Source organism: Telopea speciosissima, chromosome 5, assembly GCF_018873765.1.
Source record: "Telopea speciosissima isolate NSW1024214 ecotype Mountain lineage chromosome 5, Tspe_v1, whole genome shotgun sequence".
NCBI classification, from domain to species: Eukaryota; Viridiplantae; Streptophyta; class Magnoliopsida; order Proteales; family Proteaceae; genus Telopea; species Telopea speciosissima.
In genome coordinates this window covers 59,069,728-59,089,477 of record NC_057920.1, presented here as the reverse complement: position 1 = coordinate 59,089,477, position 19,750 = coordinate 59,069,728, and the positions used below count along the sequence as shown (strand labels likewise).

General features: G+C 37.2%; 1 protein-coding gene across 4 annotated transcripts in view; it reads right to left on the bottom strand.

Annotated features, from left to right (window-relative positions):
• Nucleotides 1-19,529, bottom strand: part of LOC122662646 (SUMO-conjugating enzyme SCE1) — a 29,151-nt gene extending 9,622 nt beyond the window's left edge. Inside the window, exons 1-4 of one of the 4 annotated variants that reach the window (XM_043858345.1) lie at nt 19,409-19,529; nt 19,139-19,222; nt 10,803-10,955; nt 10,585-10,698 (exon numbers count right to left, since the gene is read on the bottom strand). In XM_043858345.1, coding sequence (XP_043714280.1) covers nt 10,585-10,698; nt 10,803-10,955; nt 19,139-19,222; nt 19,409-19,477 — 420 coding nt within the window. In that variant the 5' untranslated portion in view covers nt 19,478-19,529. Of the gene's footprint in view, nt 1-1,632; nt 1,717-1,896; nt 2,016-10,584; nt 10,699-10,802; nt 10,956-19,138; nt 19,223-19,408 lie in introns of those variants that run through there. The other 3 variants (XM_043858344.1, XM_043858343.1, XM_043858342.1) reach the window with 3 other exon arrangements.
• Between the last annotated feature and the right edge of the window lie 221 nt (nt 19,530-19,750).

The following is a 19,750-nucleotide window of genomic DNA, read 5'->3' as shown; positions in this document are numbered from 1 at the left end:
TAGAAATTGACCTAAAACCCTAATTCTGCCCATTCGAACCAGCAGCCCCCTTTGAGATCCTATTGCTTGGCCTCTAATAGGATCCTTCTCCTAGTTAGAGCTACATTAATAACCATGGCCATAGCAGACAATTGTGATTCAAAGTAGAGAGTGAAAACCACAAGAATTTCAATGAAGCACTTTGAAATTTGGAAATCATAATCTTGATACAAATGGAATTCAACCCAAAGTAGTTAACTATAGAAGCTTTTGGGTCAACAAACTCTCAACATGCTCAATGAGATTAACATATATTCACTACTGCACACAAACCCTAAAGCATTATTTTGAATTTTGATAAACCACCTTATCACTTCACTTAGCTTAAATCAAGTTTTGATAGAACTACATCAGCCAGAAAAATACCTGATTACCAACATGAATAACAATTTAAAAGAAATTATCTCCACCACCAAAATGTTGAAAGTTTCCTATTTGATTAAAATAGAAGCAAGTCAGTCCCCAAACTATGGCATCATGAGAATTGCCTAATCTAGGTTACCAAGTCGTTCCCCCAACTTGGAATAAACCAGTCCCAACCTTGTTTAGGCTATCGTCAGTGTTTATGAATGTAAGGTGAGGCTATAGGGTACTAAGCACTGCATTCAAGGAATACACCCACTAGGCACTAAACAATAGTTATATGTCATTGCTTATTGTGGTCTTCATTGAGATATGTGATTCCAACTCTTAAAATAGTCAACAACTCAGCATTATTTGGAACAAATGCTTGGGATTGACTTGTTGCTTAACACCCTGGAGAAGAATAGGTATTCCTCTCACAAAGAGACAAAATAACAGGTAGAACTACCTCAACTGGGGAAAAAATATCATGCATCCGTAGAACCTTTAACACTTGTCTATAACAAATGCAAAGCAAACCCTCCATTCACCAGAAGTTGAAATCTCAGCATTATAAAGGACAGTTAATTTCAATTATTTATGGAACAAGCCGGCCCATGAATTGTCTCATCTAGGATTGAATCATATGGCATGATTATTTGGAAACTATGCCATCAATAGGACAACATTAAAAAAATCTCTACACTCCCTTACTTCAACTTCATTTAATCTTCCACAATTTTCCCTTGCTTCAACAATACGAAAACTACTCCATACATGAGGGATTATTAAAAAAAAAATTCACTAAGGTCAATTCCAACAAAAAAAAAAAAAACACGCTCCTTAGGCAACTGCTAACATTGAATTTCCCCTGAGACGGTTCAGGGAGAAGGAAATTTGATGATCAAGCTTTAGAGTAGCCTCATAGTTCAATCACTATCGATAGAAACAAGGTTAAGCATGAAAAGAATTCCACATGATTTATTACACAAACAAACAATAGATTAGGTTGCGGGTCAAGAAAAATAAAAAATTTAAAGAAAGCATCTGCCCTTGGACACAAAAATCACAGATAGAATACAAAGGATCATGATCAGTACCAACACGCAAGAATACATGCCATGTCAATCGGTCCGCTAATGCCACCTCTATTCACTAAATAGAGGAGGGCTATAAAATAGGTTATCGTTCCATAAATTCTTCCATTTCTATCAATTTCTCTCAAAAAACCGAAGAAAAGACAGAGCTTACTCCAGACTTCCCAGGGATGGTACAATGCCAGATCATCAAATTCACAGAACCATCTGGCAACGTCTCCGGCTTAGCAACGAAACCCTAGAAAACCCAGAGATCAAATTAAGTGACGAGGAATGAACCCACCATTAAAAGGAACTTAAAAGAAACTTAACTGAGAAAAAAAAAAAAAAAAAAGAGAGAATCAAAAGGGACCAAAATGAGGGCAAGTATGGAGAAGAGGAACGAAAGCTTGAAAGGGGAAATGGAGAGTTTACGTACATGGGGATGATTCTTACGCCAGGCTTTCCTCTCCTCTGCAAGACGACCACGAGCGATACCTGCCGACATAATCGCTTCCTTCTGCTTCTGCTTCTGCTTCTCTCGATGTCTTCTTCTGCGGTCTTCGGACTATATGTTGTTGATATTAAAACAATTGCTTTTGGTGAAGACAAATCTACTGAAAATTATAAATCAAGCTGAAAAGTCCAACTCCTATCCTATGCGTGAGAATAACGCTACTATGGGTTGTGACTTGTGAGCCCCGATGCCCGATCCACGACCCACTTTAAAAGTCACCTGGGTTGGGGTTTTTAACCCGTGGGCTGGCCAAAGTTGGCATTTCCAGGTCTAGGTTTGAATGGATCGGTCTAGGCACAGCCAGATACGAAATGACAAAGATCATAATGTAGGCAGCCTTACCCTTGCATTTCGCAAAGAGGCTGTTTTCAGACTCGAACCTATGACCACTTGATCATAATGGAGCAGTTGGATTCCATCAACCTTAATTCATGTAAATCGGGATTAATCGAAATTCACCTGAGTCGATTGACTCAATTCTAGATCAATTATTAAAACCCTATTCTCACCCTCAAGTACCACATTTTTTCATTAATGATCTACAACCATCGTTTGAGGAATGGGTATCGGATTGTCTAGGTCAGCTGATTCACATCGGTATCGGTTTAGACTGATATCGATTTTTGGCCGATTCCGTATTATTGGATCAGTACAAACCAAGGGTGAAAATGTTTAAAAGAAAATCAATTTTTTGAAGAAAACAAGGATAAATCTGTCCGATCTAGACTGATACGGGCTGATCGAATCGGTATCAACCAAGACCAATATTGATCTCAATACCAATTATTGAAACTCTACCTACAACTACCTAGCTCCTTTAAATTCAAACCTCTCTACGACACTCTCCTCAAGTTGAGCACTAACCGTGTCCACTTAGTATTCCCTCCCCTTTGCTAGAACCTCCTTAGAATGCCTTGGCAGAAGCAACTAATGTTAGGACATTGATAATAAACCAAGGATAGACTAGTGAGTTTCCAGTATGGATCAGTATACTATAGAATTTAGGATATGGGTTACCCTTGCATGGATGGGATTTTTTTTATCCCTTGCCTAATAAAGATTAAAGGCTGGCTAATGTCCACTCCTGCTTCACAATTTTTTTTTTCAAGAGTCATCTCTTATAATATGGCAAGAGATCGCTGCCAAGTCGCATGGCCTCTACATCAGCACGGGAGCCAATGAGAATGTGTAAGGGCATCAACATGGATGGTATTTTTTATTTTATAGGGGCATGTGGTAATTTCTTGCATTCCTATGTATGAGCACAGGAGCCACGCGACTAGGCAATGCTCTTTCCCTTATAATTTATTCATGTTTGGTGTATAGACTTGTTGATTGGGTGGAACATAGTGCAAATAGGTTTAGGTATATCATGTTAGAAAATTACAAATCATGAACGAAAGTGAGAAGCATACTTGGATCTATATCGTTTGAGAAGAAACACCTCGTGATCGAAACCTCAATGAAAACATCTAGTCTCCTCTCCAGCAGTCTTGTCTACTCTCTTCTCTATAGAATAATTAAGGTTAGCATTTAATGGGCGTTGTTACCAATTTATAGGCTAAGAGTAAAGACCAACATTGTCAGACAGAACAATTGATGTATCTCCCATCATAGGTTCAGCTATTAATAGACTCACATAAGTAACATAACACTCTACACTTTAAGATGGTTAACTCGAAAAGCTCATTACCCTTTAAGGACAACACCTCTTGTACTGGACTCCATCCAACCAAACCCATGAATCAACACCCTTTCACGAATCCATACCCATACAATGATTGGATGCTAAACCCATAAATGATGTAAATATTATATTCTCCTACTTGGGTAGCAGAATGTCATTGCTTTAGCATTGGATTAGAAAACTGATTTCATATAGAAAGTGTTGAAAGTGGCATGTCCTTATACACCCGAATCCAAACAAGAATACAAACACAAAACTGTAAACCATCATCACATCTTAAGTCAACACATGACCCTACACGTCAAAGTGATTGCACCCTTACCCGTCATAGGTGTTTTTTTTGTGTGTGCAAACCCACCATAGGTTACATTGGTGTAAAGGTGTGATATGAAAATGTATGCCACAATGATCAAACATGCCAAATCCAAATCAGTCCTAAGAGACATGAAACCTTACTCTTTTTCCTTTTAGTATACCACACTTCTTGTTTTGAAGAGAGTAAATATCGTTATTTCACATGGGCAATGTCAGATAAATCACTCTTAAATTATCTTGTAATTTCTTTTCTACCCTCAATTTAAATAATTTTTGGGAACAAGATGAAGGGCAATCAAAAGAAGGTCACTTCTTATTTCACCACCTTAAAGACAACAAGGTGCATCCTATCATACACTCACAATTAGACCTGATTATAAAATTTTGATTCTTCTTAATGGAAGTGGAAAGAAGACCCATAAAATAAGATGGAAAAAGTCAAGGAGATAAACATGAATCTAGGATTCTAGGGTTTTTTTTTTTTTTATGAAAAGAAGATTGAATTCAAAAGGACAAAATTTTTTGGTAAATAATTCAAAAAGAAACTAAGAGGTATAATCAATATAATTGAAGATCTGAAATATTATTCCATGACACCCATCACATTGATGGCAGGGAAGGAATTCTAAAGTTCAATGAGAATAACAGTTTATGCAGCCCTGTTTGCATCCTCTTAAAATAGAATAAACCAAAAGGTAAAAAGAACTTTAACCGATCGTGCACCTAGCATGGCTCCCACGTCTAGAAATAGAAACCGCACTACAGCCTAGAAATGACTGCCTTTGCCCCCATGGGATTTCCACCTTTTCTTGGGGGCAAGGTGGACATTTTCAGGCGCCAAGACAGTTTCTGTGTCTTGACATGGGAGCCGCAACCGGTTAGCTTTCTCTCACCCCAAACCAAAAATAATAGGTTAAATTACACGTACATCTCCTAAGGTATGACCTAATTACACTTTTACCCTTGAGTTTTGGAAAATTACCTGTACCTCCTCTGAGGTTCAAACTAAGTAAGAAAAAAACCCAATTCGTTAACTGGTGACCAAAAACATTATAATTGTGTTTTAATTGACCAAAATTCCCCCCTCGTCTTCTTCTTTTACAAATGTGGATTCCCAATACCACTACCACCCACCATTAACACCATCAGCGCCTTGCAGCCCCATTTTGAAAAATTCATTTTCGAATTAAGTACCTAACCAAGAAAACCTTTGAATTTAAACCCATTTTTCGAATCCCAAACTTCTCATGCCCTAACTCCAATCTTCTTGTGATATACTTCCTTGAAATCAACACCCCTAGCCCAAACTCGCTTGGAAAAATCACAGTAAGGTAAATTCCATTTATTCCGAAGGATAAACTCACTCACTTTGATGTTATGTATCCCAGTTGCGAGGAGCAACAGAAGACAACTGGAACCCTTCCAAATGAAGAATCCAAGGATCACGCGACAATCTAATATCTTCCCTAGATCCAGTCTTTAAATAAACAAACTTCTTTAAGATTGTTTAAATTGAATTTGATGAATACTTAATCCAACACATTCTTCTGTAGCTTTACTATTCGTCTTCTCTCTGATGGCTAGTGGTGGAGGCATGGATCAAAATAGTAATGTCATTGTTTTTTGAATTGAGGTTCACATGAGTGAAAAAGCGCCTCAACAGCCAGCAAGCAGGATTGCTAACAAGCTGATAGACAATTGATCTTGAACAACCAGTTCATATCCTAATGCAGGTTGTAGCAGGCAGAGTAGAAACCAACGTAGGGATTTTGAAAAGATAACAAAAGGATAAGACCATTGCCTAGAGATAAGTGGAACGTCGACAAGATAAACAATTAACACTAACAATAGGTCATTCATGGTCAAGTCTATGAGTAGATGTTATGTGTGTCTCGAATTTTTGTATCCTTTTTGAAGAGTGACCAGTTCCGACATTTTTGGTGGCGACCCGAATGAGATTTTTTTCTAAGGTCTGTGATGATCGCAGAGGGCTTCGCCGCCGTGGTACAGTTGAACCCGACCTGTCTTATAGGAGTTTTACCCTATTCGTGTCTTGTTGGGTAAGCAAGTAAGAAGAGATTTTTTTTTTTTTGGGGGGGGGGGGGTTCATGTTAGGGTTTTGAGAAAAGAAAAGCAGCACCGTTTTGAGTGTTCTTGAGAGATCTCCATTGTAACTTTCTTCCATTACATACTGAAACATCTTTAGCTTTGCACGGATGTAGCACATCTTATTAGTGTGTGAACCATGTTACATCCCTGTGTCATCTTGCTCTACTTTTGTTTTATGTTCGTATTTCTTTGGTGTTTGTTTTAACAGTAGAGATGATGACCCTCAAATTCATTTTTTTGTTCTTTTCTCTTCTTAACATCCAAACATAGCCTTAAAAACAACTCAGAAACGATGACCTTATATGCTTAAAGAGAGATTTATAGCATCAATTCCAAACTTTAAAAAAAAAAAAACTTTTTATTTGGATAAAATTTTGTTGTAACTGAGCAGGTGTGGTTCAATCCCAGCCCCAGCCCACCAACTAACTATATTAGGCAATTTATTTATTACGAGGCATGAATGAGGAAGCTCTTTGCCATAATATCCAGTGGATTTCTAATAAAAATTGCAATTTACAATCCCAGGTTGTTGCAGTTCAGTATGGGTTAAAACAGAATTTCAACTACCATAAGCATCCACCAATCAGCGTAAATCAAATATTTCAAACCTCAAATTTTGATTTATATAAACATTAGAGCAGTGCTCATAAAGTGAACTCCCATTAGGTGGTTCCTGGTGAGAGTGAAATCCCCTCTCCTGGCAATCTTTTAGGGCAGAGATACCACCTGGATCAGTCAAACGAAATATTCCATAACTCCTGTTGAAAGAGCAGGATATGAGCTTCAGCAAGTGGTCTGCAATAATAAATTAATAAAACAATAACAAGTTTTTTTTGAGGTCATTGCACAAGATTGTGCAAAATCATTCATCACAGAATTAACAAAGCTGCTCCACTTTGAAAGAAGGAAGTCAATGTGCATTTTGACCTAGATATGATATATTAAAAGACAAAAGCGAGCGTGCACACGTGCATGCACACACAAACAACATATGATTGGAGTAACAGAAAAAAGAGAGACAGGGAACATTCAGAAATTAAAATATGAAACAAACCTAGAAGTCAACCACCAAGCATAGAACAAGTCCAAATTTTAAGCAATGATTCAGTAATATCGACTGTTGCAGGACATCAAACTCAAACTAACTTTTGTTCACAAGAGATTTGAGTTTATATACACTCGTAGTAATACTACAATTCCGATGCCTTATCTGTATAGCATTTCTGACTCTATATCTATTGAGTCAGAGAAAAGCACATGATATTCGATAAGAGTTTCTATCACATTAATTAATTCAGATCAGACATTTCGTGTATTCACTATTCAGGGGCTTCAAGAATCAATGTATTTAATCATTCAAAAGTTGTGCACTATTCTGGTGCTTCAAGATTCAAAATACTTAAAACACATCTAAAAATGTTCATAGACCATGAAAGTGTTCAGCTAACAGGAATCTTTCTCTTGGATCATTAATATAAATCTGAAAACTATGAATAATTCAGTATCCATCAATCCATTTATATTTGTGAGCGAACTTGTTGACTATAAAACTGAATTAGAGAGTATTATAGTTTCACCACATGTTCAGTGATTTTTGAAAATGGAGACCTTCAAAACAGTACCCTTCTTCTAAAGAAGCTCAAAAGCACAAACATCTCCCACTTTATATTATTTCCCTTTGCAAATGCAACCCAACCACGACCAAATCTACCTGTACCATCCTTAATACAACACTTGACTGACCATTTTCTCCCATCTGAATTCTGAAGTGTGATTGTATCCACTTCATCTGTCATATGGCTCTTGACAAAGTCAGCCTTCATATTCTGCACCAGAAAGAAGTGTTTCACTTAATGTCATTATAAATTCATATTTTACAGTAAATTAAAATTGGAATTATCAGTTGCAAACTTCCAATCCTGAAAAGTATATGTGGAACCTTTGACCAAGAATTGGATGAACTCTCTGTTTTCATGATAAAAGTCATGGCATCAGGGTGAGCCTAGGCTATGGCCAACTGCCATGTTGCCTAGGTGTTAACAAGGCAGGGTCTAAGCATCTTGATACTCAAGACGAGCAAACATCTTCAGCATCAAGGATTGTCTTGTAGCCTAGGCGATGACTTAACAATTATTTCTTTAATTCACCAGGCTCACTTAATGGTGATGCCTTAACAATTATTTCTTTCATTCACCAAGCTTATTTGACAATAGGAAAATGATATAGATATTCCAAACCACATGAAACTAATTAAAGTGCTTAGGAAAAAAGAGGGGAAAAAAGTCCGCTAGAAGATAGTCTATGATAGAATTTTACTGAAATTTCTATCAGCATTTAGTTTCCAAGTTGAGAGCTCACCATCATACAACTCTGAGTATAGCTTTGATGTACATAAGCCGTGTAGAAAGGGTTTTCAGACTTTAACTCTCTTGCTGCTTGAGTGGCTTTACTTTCTTTGATTGTCGTAGAAATCCTTGTCTTTGCAGTTACTGTAGAGAATAAGTAACCTTTAGCAACAGGATGATGGCATTCTCTTCTTTATCACAGACAAATCAAGTTAAACTTCATTCAATCAAGTAAATAATTAGAATTTCTAAATCAAGCCCGGACCATGTGGGCCCAAGAATTACAAATTCAGTTCTTTTTACCCTTTTACAATACACTTGGTATGTTTTCTATCCTTCAACTGATTGCCTATAATACGACCAGATGGAATTGATTTTCATAAATAGTTAGGAACATTAAACTACTGGAGCTATTTAGTCAGACGGCTAATAATCTTTCCTAGTATTGGAGCGATATTGATGACTTACACACTCCAATTATATTCCCAAATTTAAGAGTGAACATGAGCATCCTCTTATTCCAAAACAAGCATCAAGTCTCTACTTCAAGTCATCAGTTAATATATTGATGTTTCCTTTTTTAAACTATTGCAAAATCAATTTCTATTTTCTAAACTCTATCTTTACTCGAGCCCGCATGTCATCCTACTTGAATAACAAGAACAAAGCATGTAGATGGGCCAGCAAACCACACCTTGTTCCCAAAAAATAAAGAAACAAACATAGAAAAAGCAGTTCAACAATGCACAAGAAAAATTCATCAATATCTTAATCAAATTCATCAAACTCTATTTACCAGTTCCAACAAGTGGGACCCAATCTTCCACAACACGGAAAATTAATACTTTCATCTCAATATCTTTCTTGTTAAGAAGTATCTCAAAGACACAACAGTCTCCCTCTAAAAGAACGTTTTCCTGAGCAAATGCATTCCAACCACCACTAAGAAGTGCTTTAATACTACTGCGAAGAAAGAACCGGGCAGACCATGTTCTTCCATTTGGCAGCTGAAGTTTGACACAGTGAAATCCATCGGTGAAATGATCCCTTGCGAATGCAAGAGGAACATTCTGCACTAGGAAAAAAAATTGAATTAAATGTACAAACATAATAATTAAAACTACAATTGACATTTGAAAGGCATCTAATGGAATGACTCAGCTGAAAAATAAATGCTTTTATACACCAAATGATGATCCTTGTCTTGACTTGGGGAAATGAGGAGAATACATGTCTATTTGAAAGCAATGCAAATCAAATTCAGAATTTCAAAGTAATAGAGTTTATACCATTGCCTTGCGCAGATAGGACGGTGTCATGACGACCATGAATGAAGGATTTTTAGTTTTTAACGTCATGGCTGCGCAAGTTGCCCATTCTCTTTCTTTCTTTGTCACTGGCCTTTCCCTCCTCAGAAAAGCCCATTCATATTCACCTTTTAAACGCAGATCTTCTGGTGATTCAGGATTGCCACTTCCTTCAGCTGTCTGTTGGTTCTCAAATTCTTTGGTCTCCTCCTCTCCTGGAGGATTTGGCTTGGTTCGCTTTCCCACAATTTTATTCATTTTCCTTTTTTTCTGAGCAGGACCTTTTAAACGCAGATCTTCTGACAATTCAGGATTGCCACTTCCTTCAGCTGTCTGTTGGTTCTCAAATTCTTTGGTCTCCTCCTCTCCTGGAGGATTTGGCTTGGTTTGCTTTCCCACAATTTTATTCATTTTCCTTTTTTTCTGAGCAGGACCTTTTAAACACAGATCTTCTGACGATTCAGGATTGCCACTTCCTTCAGCTGTCTGTTGGTTCTCAAATTCTTTGGTGTCCTCCTCTCCTGGAGGATTTGGCTTGGTTCGCTTTCCCACAATTTTATTCATTTTCCTTTTTTTCTGAGCAGGACAGTAAGGTTGAGTGAGACTCAAACCTAGTCCTACTGAATTATGCTTTTTCTACTTTTTAATTTTTAACTATGCTTTTATAATAAGGGAAAAACTTCTGCCTGAATGGTACCAGAAACAATATCCAAATAAATAAATATACAAACTAAATAATAACTAATTCTGGAAATGAGGATCTCAACGATCAGTAGTAGAATAATGGGCATCCATGATACAAATAAATATAAAAACATACAAATAAAATAAAATTCTGGCTGAATACCTGGATGAAGAGGTGATATCCGTCTGTCTGGGCAGGATCAGCAGGGTTTGGCTGGTCCAGCAAATCCTGCATGCCAACAAGAATTTGCTTCACCGTGATGGCTGGTCTCCAACCCTAGACATAATAAAAGCACTTTCTAGTAATGGCAGATTAACCAAATTCTATCATACACATTAAAAAGCAGCAGGAATGTCCAACAACAGTTTTTGAGTACTTACACTATCCTCATTGAGAATCGATAAACAAACAGTTCCCGAAGGGTAAACATTAGGGGGGAAGAAACCTTGTGGGAACTTGCACTTGGGTGGCTTGCTAGGGTAGTCCTCACTGAAGTGAAGAGTAATTGGTAAGTAACCACCATCCCAGTCAGTCTGCACTAGAAGAGAGCAAGTGTAAGAAATTTGTTGTTGCAACATCATTATTAGGAAAGCAAAATCAGCAAGTACAAGAAATTTGTTGCTCCCCTGCTTTTCCTTCAGTCAAATGTAAGAAAACCCACTACCCAATTAATGTAAACCAGTTTCCAGACCAGAATAGTCTAGCAGAAACTATTACAGAACAATGATCGCATAATAAAGTAATAAACCAGATTAGAAAGATACTTTAATCTTTATAACTTAAGACAGAATTCTCATTAGAGACCGAAATTCTAATCAAGTGCTCCATTCTAATAGCAGATTCAGCCTGCAGACTTTAAGCAAAATCTGATAATCGAATAGAGAGATCTAGTGGAGTCCTAGAGCTACTAGGAATAAGAGTAGCAGATTTATAACATTACTAATCAACCAGAAAATTTCAGATCTGAGAACAGAATTTCAGAGACCACTATGACAAGCTCATGTATTTCAGAAACAGAAAATAAGTGAAAACAAGGTTTCGGACGCAACACAAAGTTTAAATCTGACCTTATGGAAGAGAAAAGGTAAAACAAAAAGATAGATAGTCCAGGAATCCACCAAAGCCACTCACTTGGCATCTACCAAGCTCACATGAAATACCACTAAAGCATCTAATGAATCCACAGAAGAAAATCACAGAAAAAACTGAAGTGATGTATTGCTCAAATCGATGGGGAGGTAGGCCTTTACATGTATTTATAGTGCTGGCTAACCAAAAGTAGGATAGCATAAGGACTATTTATACATAACCTTGTCCAAAAGAAAACAATAAAAACAATAGTTTAATGAGATGAAACACCCCATTGACCAGCCACAGGGAGTAATCTATTCCATTAAAATTCTACCACTTGGAATAATGATAGACTGAAATTCTAATATCTTACCTAATCCAACCAAGATAATATAAATTAACCGAATTTAAAAGAAAAATAACACTAAGAACCCAACTAAACTAACTAATAAATACCATATTCCTAACTCTTACCCATACGTTAGACCCACTAAAGTGCCCATTATAACAAAAGCCCCTTGGACCAAGGCCCAACACATGTGTAACCCAACCCAAGAATTATTTCCTCTAAAATAACCCAATTTTATGATTTATCTGCATCACCGTTTCTTTTAATTTCATTATGTTTCATCTTATAGACACAAGATAGTGACAGAATTTATAAGAGGTTCCAAGTAGAATATGTTCCCTAAAAACTGTTCTAAAGCCCTTGTAGATGCAGCTTTGCATATACCACCCCTAAAAAAACAAAGGAGCAAGAAATGCTCAAACAACCAGAAGGCTTTGAGAAAACTGCCAGGACAACTGCATCTCCAACAGCATGCCCTGTTGCCCTACCTAGAAGAGCAACCTAGGGCACAAGGCTCCCGCTACTGCAAGTTCTGGGAGGGGCAAATTAATGTAGACCAGTCACAAGTGATAACCAGTCCACAAGAGGATTACAAACTTCAGGTCCAGCAACAGTAAATACTTCCATCGGTTCTCAGATTTGCAGGAAATTTCAGAACAATAGAATAAAAAACACGAAATTGAAGAAGGGAAGAAGAAGATAGGGTAGTCTCTCATACTCGGGTCTCTCACCCACGGCCTCTCACCAATGGCATCTCACAGCCATCTAAGTCTCACAGAATAAAAGAAAAGACTCAATAATGTATCCTAGGTTTGAATAGTAAAACTAGGAGCCAAATAACCAGGATCTGATCTGAACAGTAGTTTGGGTGGATCAAAATTGGTGATTTTGGTCAAATTAGGGTTAAGGTTTAGTGGGGTCTAGGGTTTGATGGTACAGTTAGGTCAAGTTGATGTTGGGGAGTGTTCCAATGAAGGTTGCGTTAAGTTTTGATGGATGGAAGTAGAGTATGGGAAACTACTACTAAGCAACTAACTAATACTACTTGGACAGCTTCTTGTTCTTCTTGTTCTTCTTCTTGCAGATGTAATACTTCAGTTTTGCATTCACTCAAGCCAATATCTCATTAATCAAATTCGTGTACAAGGCTGTAGCTCCTTACAAAGTTATATAGAAGACTCAAAACACTAAAAAGGAAAGGCCTAAACCAGTCCTTAACTAATTAGGAAACATAAACTGACCAGGAAATTAAAATAATGAAAGATTGAAGTAAATCCCATTATCCTACTTTCTACCCATATTTTAGCCCGATTAAAGTGGCCCATTACAAAGAAAACCCATGGGATCTAAGGCCCAAAACCAACATAATCCAACCCCAAAAGCTTATTTCCAATAAAATAAGTCCTCTAGGCAACTTATCTGCATCACAAACGTACACAGCCTTACCCCCTTTGCTTTGCAGGAGAGACGTTTCCAAGTTTCGAAGCCGCAACAAATAGGTTGCAATAGCGCAACTAAACCAATGCGCCAAGGCTTGCCCACTCCCTATTGCCCTATCTATTCATATAAATTTCCTTGACAACAAAATCCAAAGCTGACCAAAGAAGCGACCATGCAACAAGAAGGCTTGACAAATCTGCCTGGACAATTGCATCTCCAACAACATGCCCTATTGTCCTACCAGTTCATATAAGTTTTTTGAAGACAAAAACCAAAGCTAACCAAGAACAGAAAAACATCAGATCAAGGATCTCCAGTCATAGAAAATCTTAATGGGAGCAAACTTCTATTTAAATTATAAGTTCATAACATGGAATTTCTCCAATTGCTGCCAGTAAAAAAGCAGCCCCTACACCAGTAAACCTGCCAGATAATGACAAGCCACTATCAATACCTCTTGTCTTGGCAAACCAATATGATGAGGATCCCAGCTTTGACAAGATTCATCACCTACAGTCACTACTTATCTAATAATGGTCCACAACAGTTGTGGTCATTGATCATATGAGAAAGGAAATAATATTATGCCTTCACAAAGCCAGCCAATATTCACCCTGTCCTATATTTGAAAGATGGCTCAATCATTTCCAACCAAAACTGATAAAGAGGAACTAATAGCCTCAAGAATCTTATTTGTTCAGATGTAACATGCGATCAGTTCATTACACCACTTAGAAAGCATCAGAAAATGGAGTAGAAGCCACTATCACCCAAAGGCATTCAATATTAGTACACAGTAGATGGATCTTCTACAAACTATTTAAACCTGTAAATATTCAGAGGTTATAAATAAGAGATAATTAAAAATAACATCAAGAAGTACTGCATGATCACCATCACCATCACCATCATAATGACATTGTTCAGGTAAACATGCATGAGTTGGTGCTTATAATATTTTCATGACAAGTGGAAACCCATCCTCCACTTCTATACCCACTATAAAGCTCCTTTTTCAAACAATTTGAAATTGAGGCAATTACTGTTCTAAACTTCTTACACTGTAACACATTGGAGCTAAAACTGAAGATTATCAGTAGACATTTGGGACACCATGTACACTAAAACATATTATCCAATTAAAGGTATCTTTTACTTTTTCATCAATTTTATACCTTCTAAAGTGAACCGTGTCTAAAAACAAAAAATATTTCCACATAAAGCAATGCTTGCTCAGATTTTTACTCAAATTTCCCTACCAACACATTGATAAATTGAAGTAAAATGAAAATGCTTGTTTCATAGCCTGGGTTGTTTGTTAATATGTTGATGTAATCAACAACAAACTTTAATCACGCGAAGCGGGGGTAAGGCTGCGTACATTATGACCCTCCCCAGACCTCGCAGTGCCGGGAGCCTCGTGCACTGGGTAAGCCCTTTTTAATCAACAACAAATTTTAGATTAAGGGGCAGGTATAATTGCAACACATTAAACATACCAAAAGGCCAGAAAAGCATGGTACAGATTCTCATATTTCAAACTGAATTTTCCATTCACCAGCCAGATTAATCCAAATTTGATGAATGGGAAGAAGCCAGCATTTCTTTCAATAATCAAGCTTTAACATGGTTCTTTCCTTAAAATCACCCCTTGTCCTCCATCAAATCTAGAGTACCCATTACATATCAGCATTCTTCTTCACTAATTCAAACAGGATTTAGAACTCGTGATTCATATAGTAACCTGACATGTCACCAGTGGTACACAAAAATAATAGCCATGTTGATAGAATGCCAAGTCCAGGTCAGCCTCATTACCCCAACCTTCTGCATTTGAAGGAAGACATCCTGCTATTATGGTGACCTATATCCTACAATTGGAAAATTCACTATGATCAGGACACTTTTGGTTATTCAAATTTGAAGTCCACAGGGAAGAAATTTCCTAAATTCGCGTCTAAATTTTGAATGCCAATTACATCCACCAGTAAATATCATCAAAACACAATACAGTTCCAGCAACATGAAGTATATACTTTGCATAGAACTGTTGACCTAGAGACTGATTGGTTTTTTTTCTGTGCATCCATGACATTGTTTTACACTTAATGATTAATGCTGACACTTCTATATGCTAACCATTTTTCTTTTGATAACCATATGGTATACTAATTTAACTCGTACATTAGTTATAGTATCGTAATATAGGAAATATATGGCAGTTCCATATCTCCCATTAGTTAAGGAAATGAATCCAAAAGCTTAAGGTTAACTTGGGGGGGGGGGGGGGAGGCCAGGCTCGAATGCTTCTGGTTTGTGGACAAAGGTTTCCAATGAGGTGAGGAGTATGGTACAAATCATGGAAAACAAGTTAGAGAAAGTCAATTCCACAATTAATTAGTCAGGTCATTTAGAACACAAGTAAATAAATTATTTTTTTAAAGTACAAAAAAAGAAAGAATAAGACTTCAACCAATGGAAAGAATTAGAGTTTGAACACTGGATTTGGATTGCAATAAGCTATGTTATAAAGTAAGGTTGAATTCGTATCTTAAATTCTGTTTGTTTCAGCATAATATAAAATAAAAATATGGCCCCTCATTAAAGAACTATTCATCCTTGTGTTTATTCTTAAGGAACTATCTCTATAATTAAAAAAAAATTACTTCCATCCATTTTATGTTGAAACAAATGGGGCCTCAATGTAAAGGAATTGGGAAAAAAAGGAGGATATAAGCTTTGAGTGTCAGGAATTTGGGTGTACAAATCAGTGTATGAGGCTATAACTCATTGTAGAGATATAATCTGATTAAAAGATTTTAAAGGATTCTCAAGGACTCAAGCTATGGATTGTCATTGAACTAATAAAGTAAAATGACCTCAGAAACTAACTTAGATTAAGGGTTTTTCTTTTTGACTATGAAGAAATTCACAAACCTCACTATCCCTACCAAAATTCTAGCTACAATCTCATCTTCTTAAATAAATACAACGCAGACTATCATATCTGAGAAATATTTACACAATAGGGGATAAAAAATTTTAAAGGCATTGGGTGCATAGCCCCGTAACTAAGGGTGACAGAGTTGAAAGTAATCCCTCTTAAGATTCTGGAATACAAACAGATGCAATCAGGATGAATGCTCCTTGCACTTGCAGTGAGAAGCAAACAAGTATATGCTTCTTGAGGTAAATTCACTTTCATCACACTTCATGGATTTACCGTATTCCTCAGATTTTTGGTTGTTTATAGTTTAAAAAATTCAATAAAAATTATGTTTTCTAAAATGTTACTTAAATTGGCAAAAAGATTGACTAGGATTGGTGGGGGATTAAAAAAAAAAACATTCAGACATTAAAAAACACAACTAGCATGTTATGAGTTCAGGCCATGCCACTGAAACCCTGCTTACAGTTATCCACTTATCTGTTGGCTGTGAAATTTTAGGAGGTTAATCATCAATGAGTCCATTTTCTGAAACTCAAATTTTCTTATAATTGGTTTGGGGTTTGTTTAAGATTCATCCTACATCACTTTCTGAGTCTTTTCTTAACCAACTAATGCTAATAGTTTTATAAGAGCATCTTCTCACACTAAGATTTCCTTACCTAACGATTTTCACTCAACTACACAACTATGGTACAACGCACAATACTTTTTCCTTTTCTTGATCACTAACAACAAGAACATTTCTTCTTTTTTTTTTCTATTGCTTGATTTTTTAATTATAGTACAGCACACAAGGATCTGTAAAATCAAATAAATTTCCCTAATGTTCACTTAAAAAGGAAACTTTACTAGTATATTACAAAACATTGGATAAGGATTGCCATATCAGACAATTGCAATTAAAATTAGAGAGTGAAAACTTGAATAAGGATTGCCATATCAGACAATTGCAATTCAAAATAGGGAGTGAAAACCAAAAGAAATTAATGAAGCACTTTAAAATTTGGAAATCATAATCTTGATACAAATGGAATTCAACCCAAAGTAGTTAACTATAGAAGCTTTTGGGCCAACAAACTCTCAATGTTCTTAATGAGATTAACATATATTCACTACTGCACACAAACTCTAAAGCATTATTTTGATAAACCACCTTATCACTTGGCTTAAATCAAGTTTTGATAGAGCTACATCAGCCAGAAAAAATACCTGACTACCAACATGAATAACAATAAAAAAAAATTTATCTCCACCACCAAAATGTTAAAGGTTTCCTATTGATTAAAATAGAAGCAAGTCAGTCCCCAAACTATGGCATCATGAGAATTGCCTAATCTAGGTTACCAAGTCGTTTCCCCAACTTGGAATAAACCAGTCCCAACCTTGTTTAGGCTACCGTCAGTATTTTTTAATGTAAGGCAAGGGTATAGGTACTAAGCACTGAATTCAGGGAATAATCCACTAGGTACTAAACAATAGTTATATGTCATTGCAAATTGTGGTCTTCATTGTGATATGTGATTCCAACTCTTAAAATAGTCACCACTCCGCATTGAAGCTTCACCCAAGATGGCCAAACTACCTGGGATTGACTTGTTGCTTAACACCCTGGAGAAGAATAGGTATTCCTCTCACAAAGCGACAAAATAACAGGTAGAACTACCTCAACTGGGGAAAAAATATCATGCATCTGTAGAACCTTTAACACTTGTCAATAACAAATGCAAAGCAAATCCTCCAAATGACAGTTAATTTCAATTATATGTGGAACAAGTTGGCCCATGAATTGAATCATATGGCATGATTATTTGGAAACTATGCCATCAATAGGACAACATTAAAAAAACATCTCAACACTCCCTTACTTTAACTTCATTTATCTTCCACAGTTTTCCCTTACTTCAACAATAGGAAAACTACTTAGTACATGAGGAAATATTAAAAAAATAAAATAAAAAAAAAATCACTAAGGCCAATTTAACAAAAAAAAAAAACCACACTCCTTTAGAGTAGCCTCATAGTTCAATCACCATCGATAGAAACTAGGGGTGCAAGTTTGACCCTGTCAGTCCGAACCCGCCCTGGCCTGCCCTGAGCCCGAACAAGGCCTGGGCTGAGATACCTGACCTTGAGGGCGGATCAAGGATGGAAATTGCTGGCCCTGAGTCAAGGTCGGGTCGGGTTAGGGTTGAGGCCTCGAGCTGAGCCCGGCCCAGCCCAACCTGACCCTGTTTTAAGTTATACTATAATATATATATATATATTATAAACTTTAAATGTCACACATATTTTGTTATATAACATATTATATATGAAGATAATAAGTGATAATATATTTTATTATAGTGTTATTTTATGTAAAATTGATAATTTTCTCCCAGACCCTACCTAACTCAGTCCAGTACATGCATCTCTACCTTCTCCCACTCCATGATTAGGGCCAATCAAGGTCAGCCCGGCCCGACCCTGAGGGCGGGTCAGGGTTGGATTTTCAAGGCCCTGAGTCAGGGTCGGGTCGAGCCTAGGCCCAACTAAGGGGAGTCAGGGTTGGCATGGGGTTTTGAAAAGCCCGGCTGGCCGACCCTGTTGCAGCCCTATTAGAAACAAGGTTAAGCATGAAAAGAAATTCCACGTGATTAATTACACAAACAAACAATAGATTTAGGTTGCGGGTCAAGAAAAATCAAAGATTTAAAGAAAGCTTCAACCCTTGGACACAAAAATCAAAGATAGAACACTAAGGATCATGATCAGCACCAACACGCAAGAATACATGCCATGTCCATCGGTCCGCTAATGCCACCGCTATTCACTAAATAAAGAGGGCTATAACATAGGTTATCATCCCGTAAATTCTTCCATTTCTATCAATTTCTCTCAGAAAACGAAGAAAAGACAGAACTTACTCCAAACTTCCCAGGGATGATACAATGCCAAACCATCAAGTTCACAGACCCATCTGGCAACGTCTCTGGTTTAGCAACGAAACCCTAGAAAACCCAGAGATCACATTAGGTAACGAGGAATGAACCCACCATTAAAAGGAACTCAAAAGAAACTTAACTGAGAGAAAAGAAAAAGAGAGAGAGAGAGAGAAAATCAAAAGGGACCAAAATGAGGGCAAGGATGGAGAAGAGGAAGGAAAGCTTGAAAGAGGAAACGGAGAGTTTACGTACATGGGGATGATTCTTACGCCAAGCTTTCCTCTCCTCTGCAAGACGACCACGAGCGATACCTGCCCACATAATCGCTTCCTTCGCTGCTGCTTCTGCTTCTGCTTTTCCTTCCCTCCCGACGGTTTCTGCGGTCGATCATTATCCTCTCAGGTTCTCTGCCCTGTACAGTTGTCCGGTATCTCTCATAGGAGTGAAATGACGACTTAACCCCTGTCCGTACTTAACCCTTGTCCGAATACACAGCCTGAGTGAGGTTAAATCGTCATTTCCGCCCTATGAGAATAACCTGACAACCGTACCTGGCAACGAACCGGAGAGGAAAAAAAATCGTCGTCGTACTAT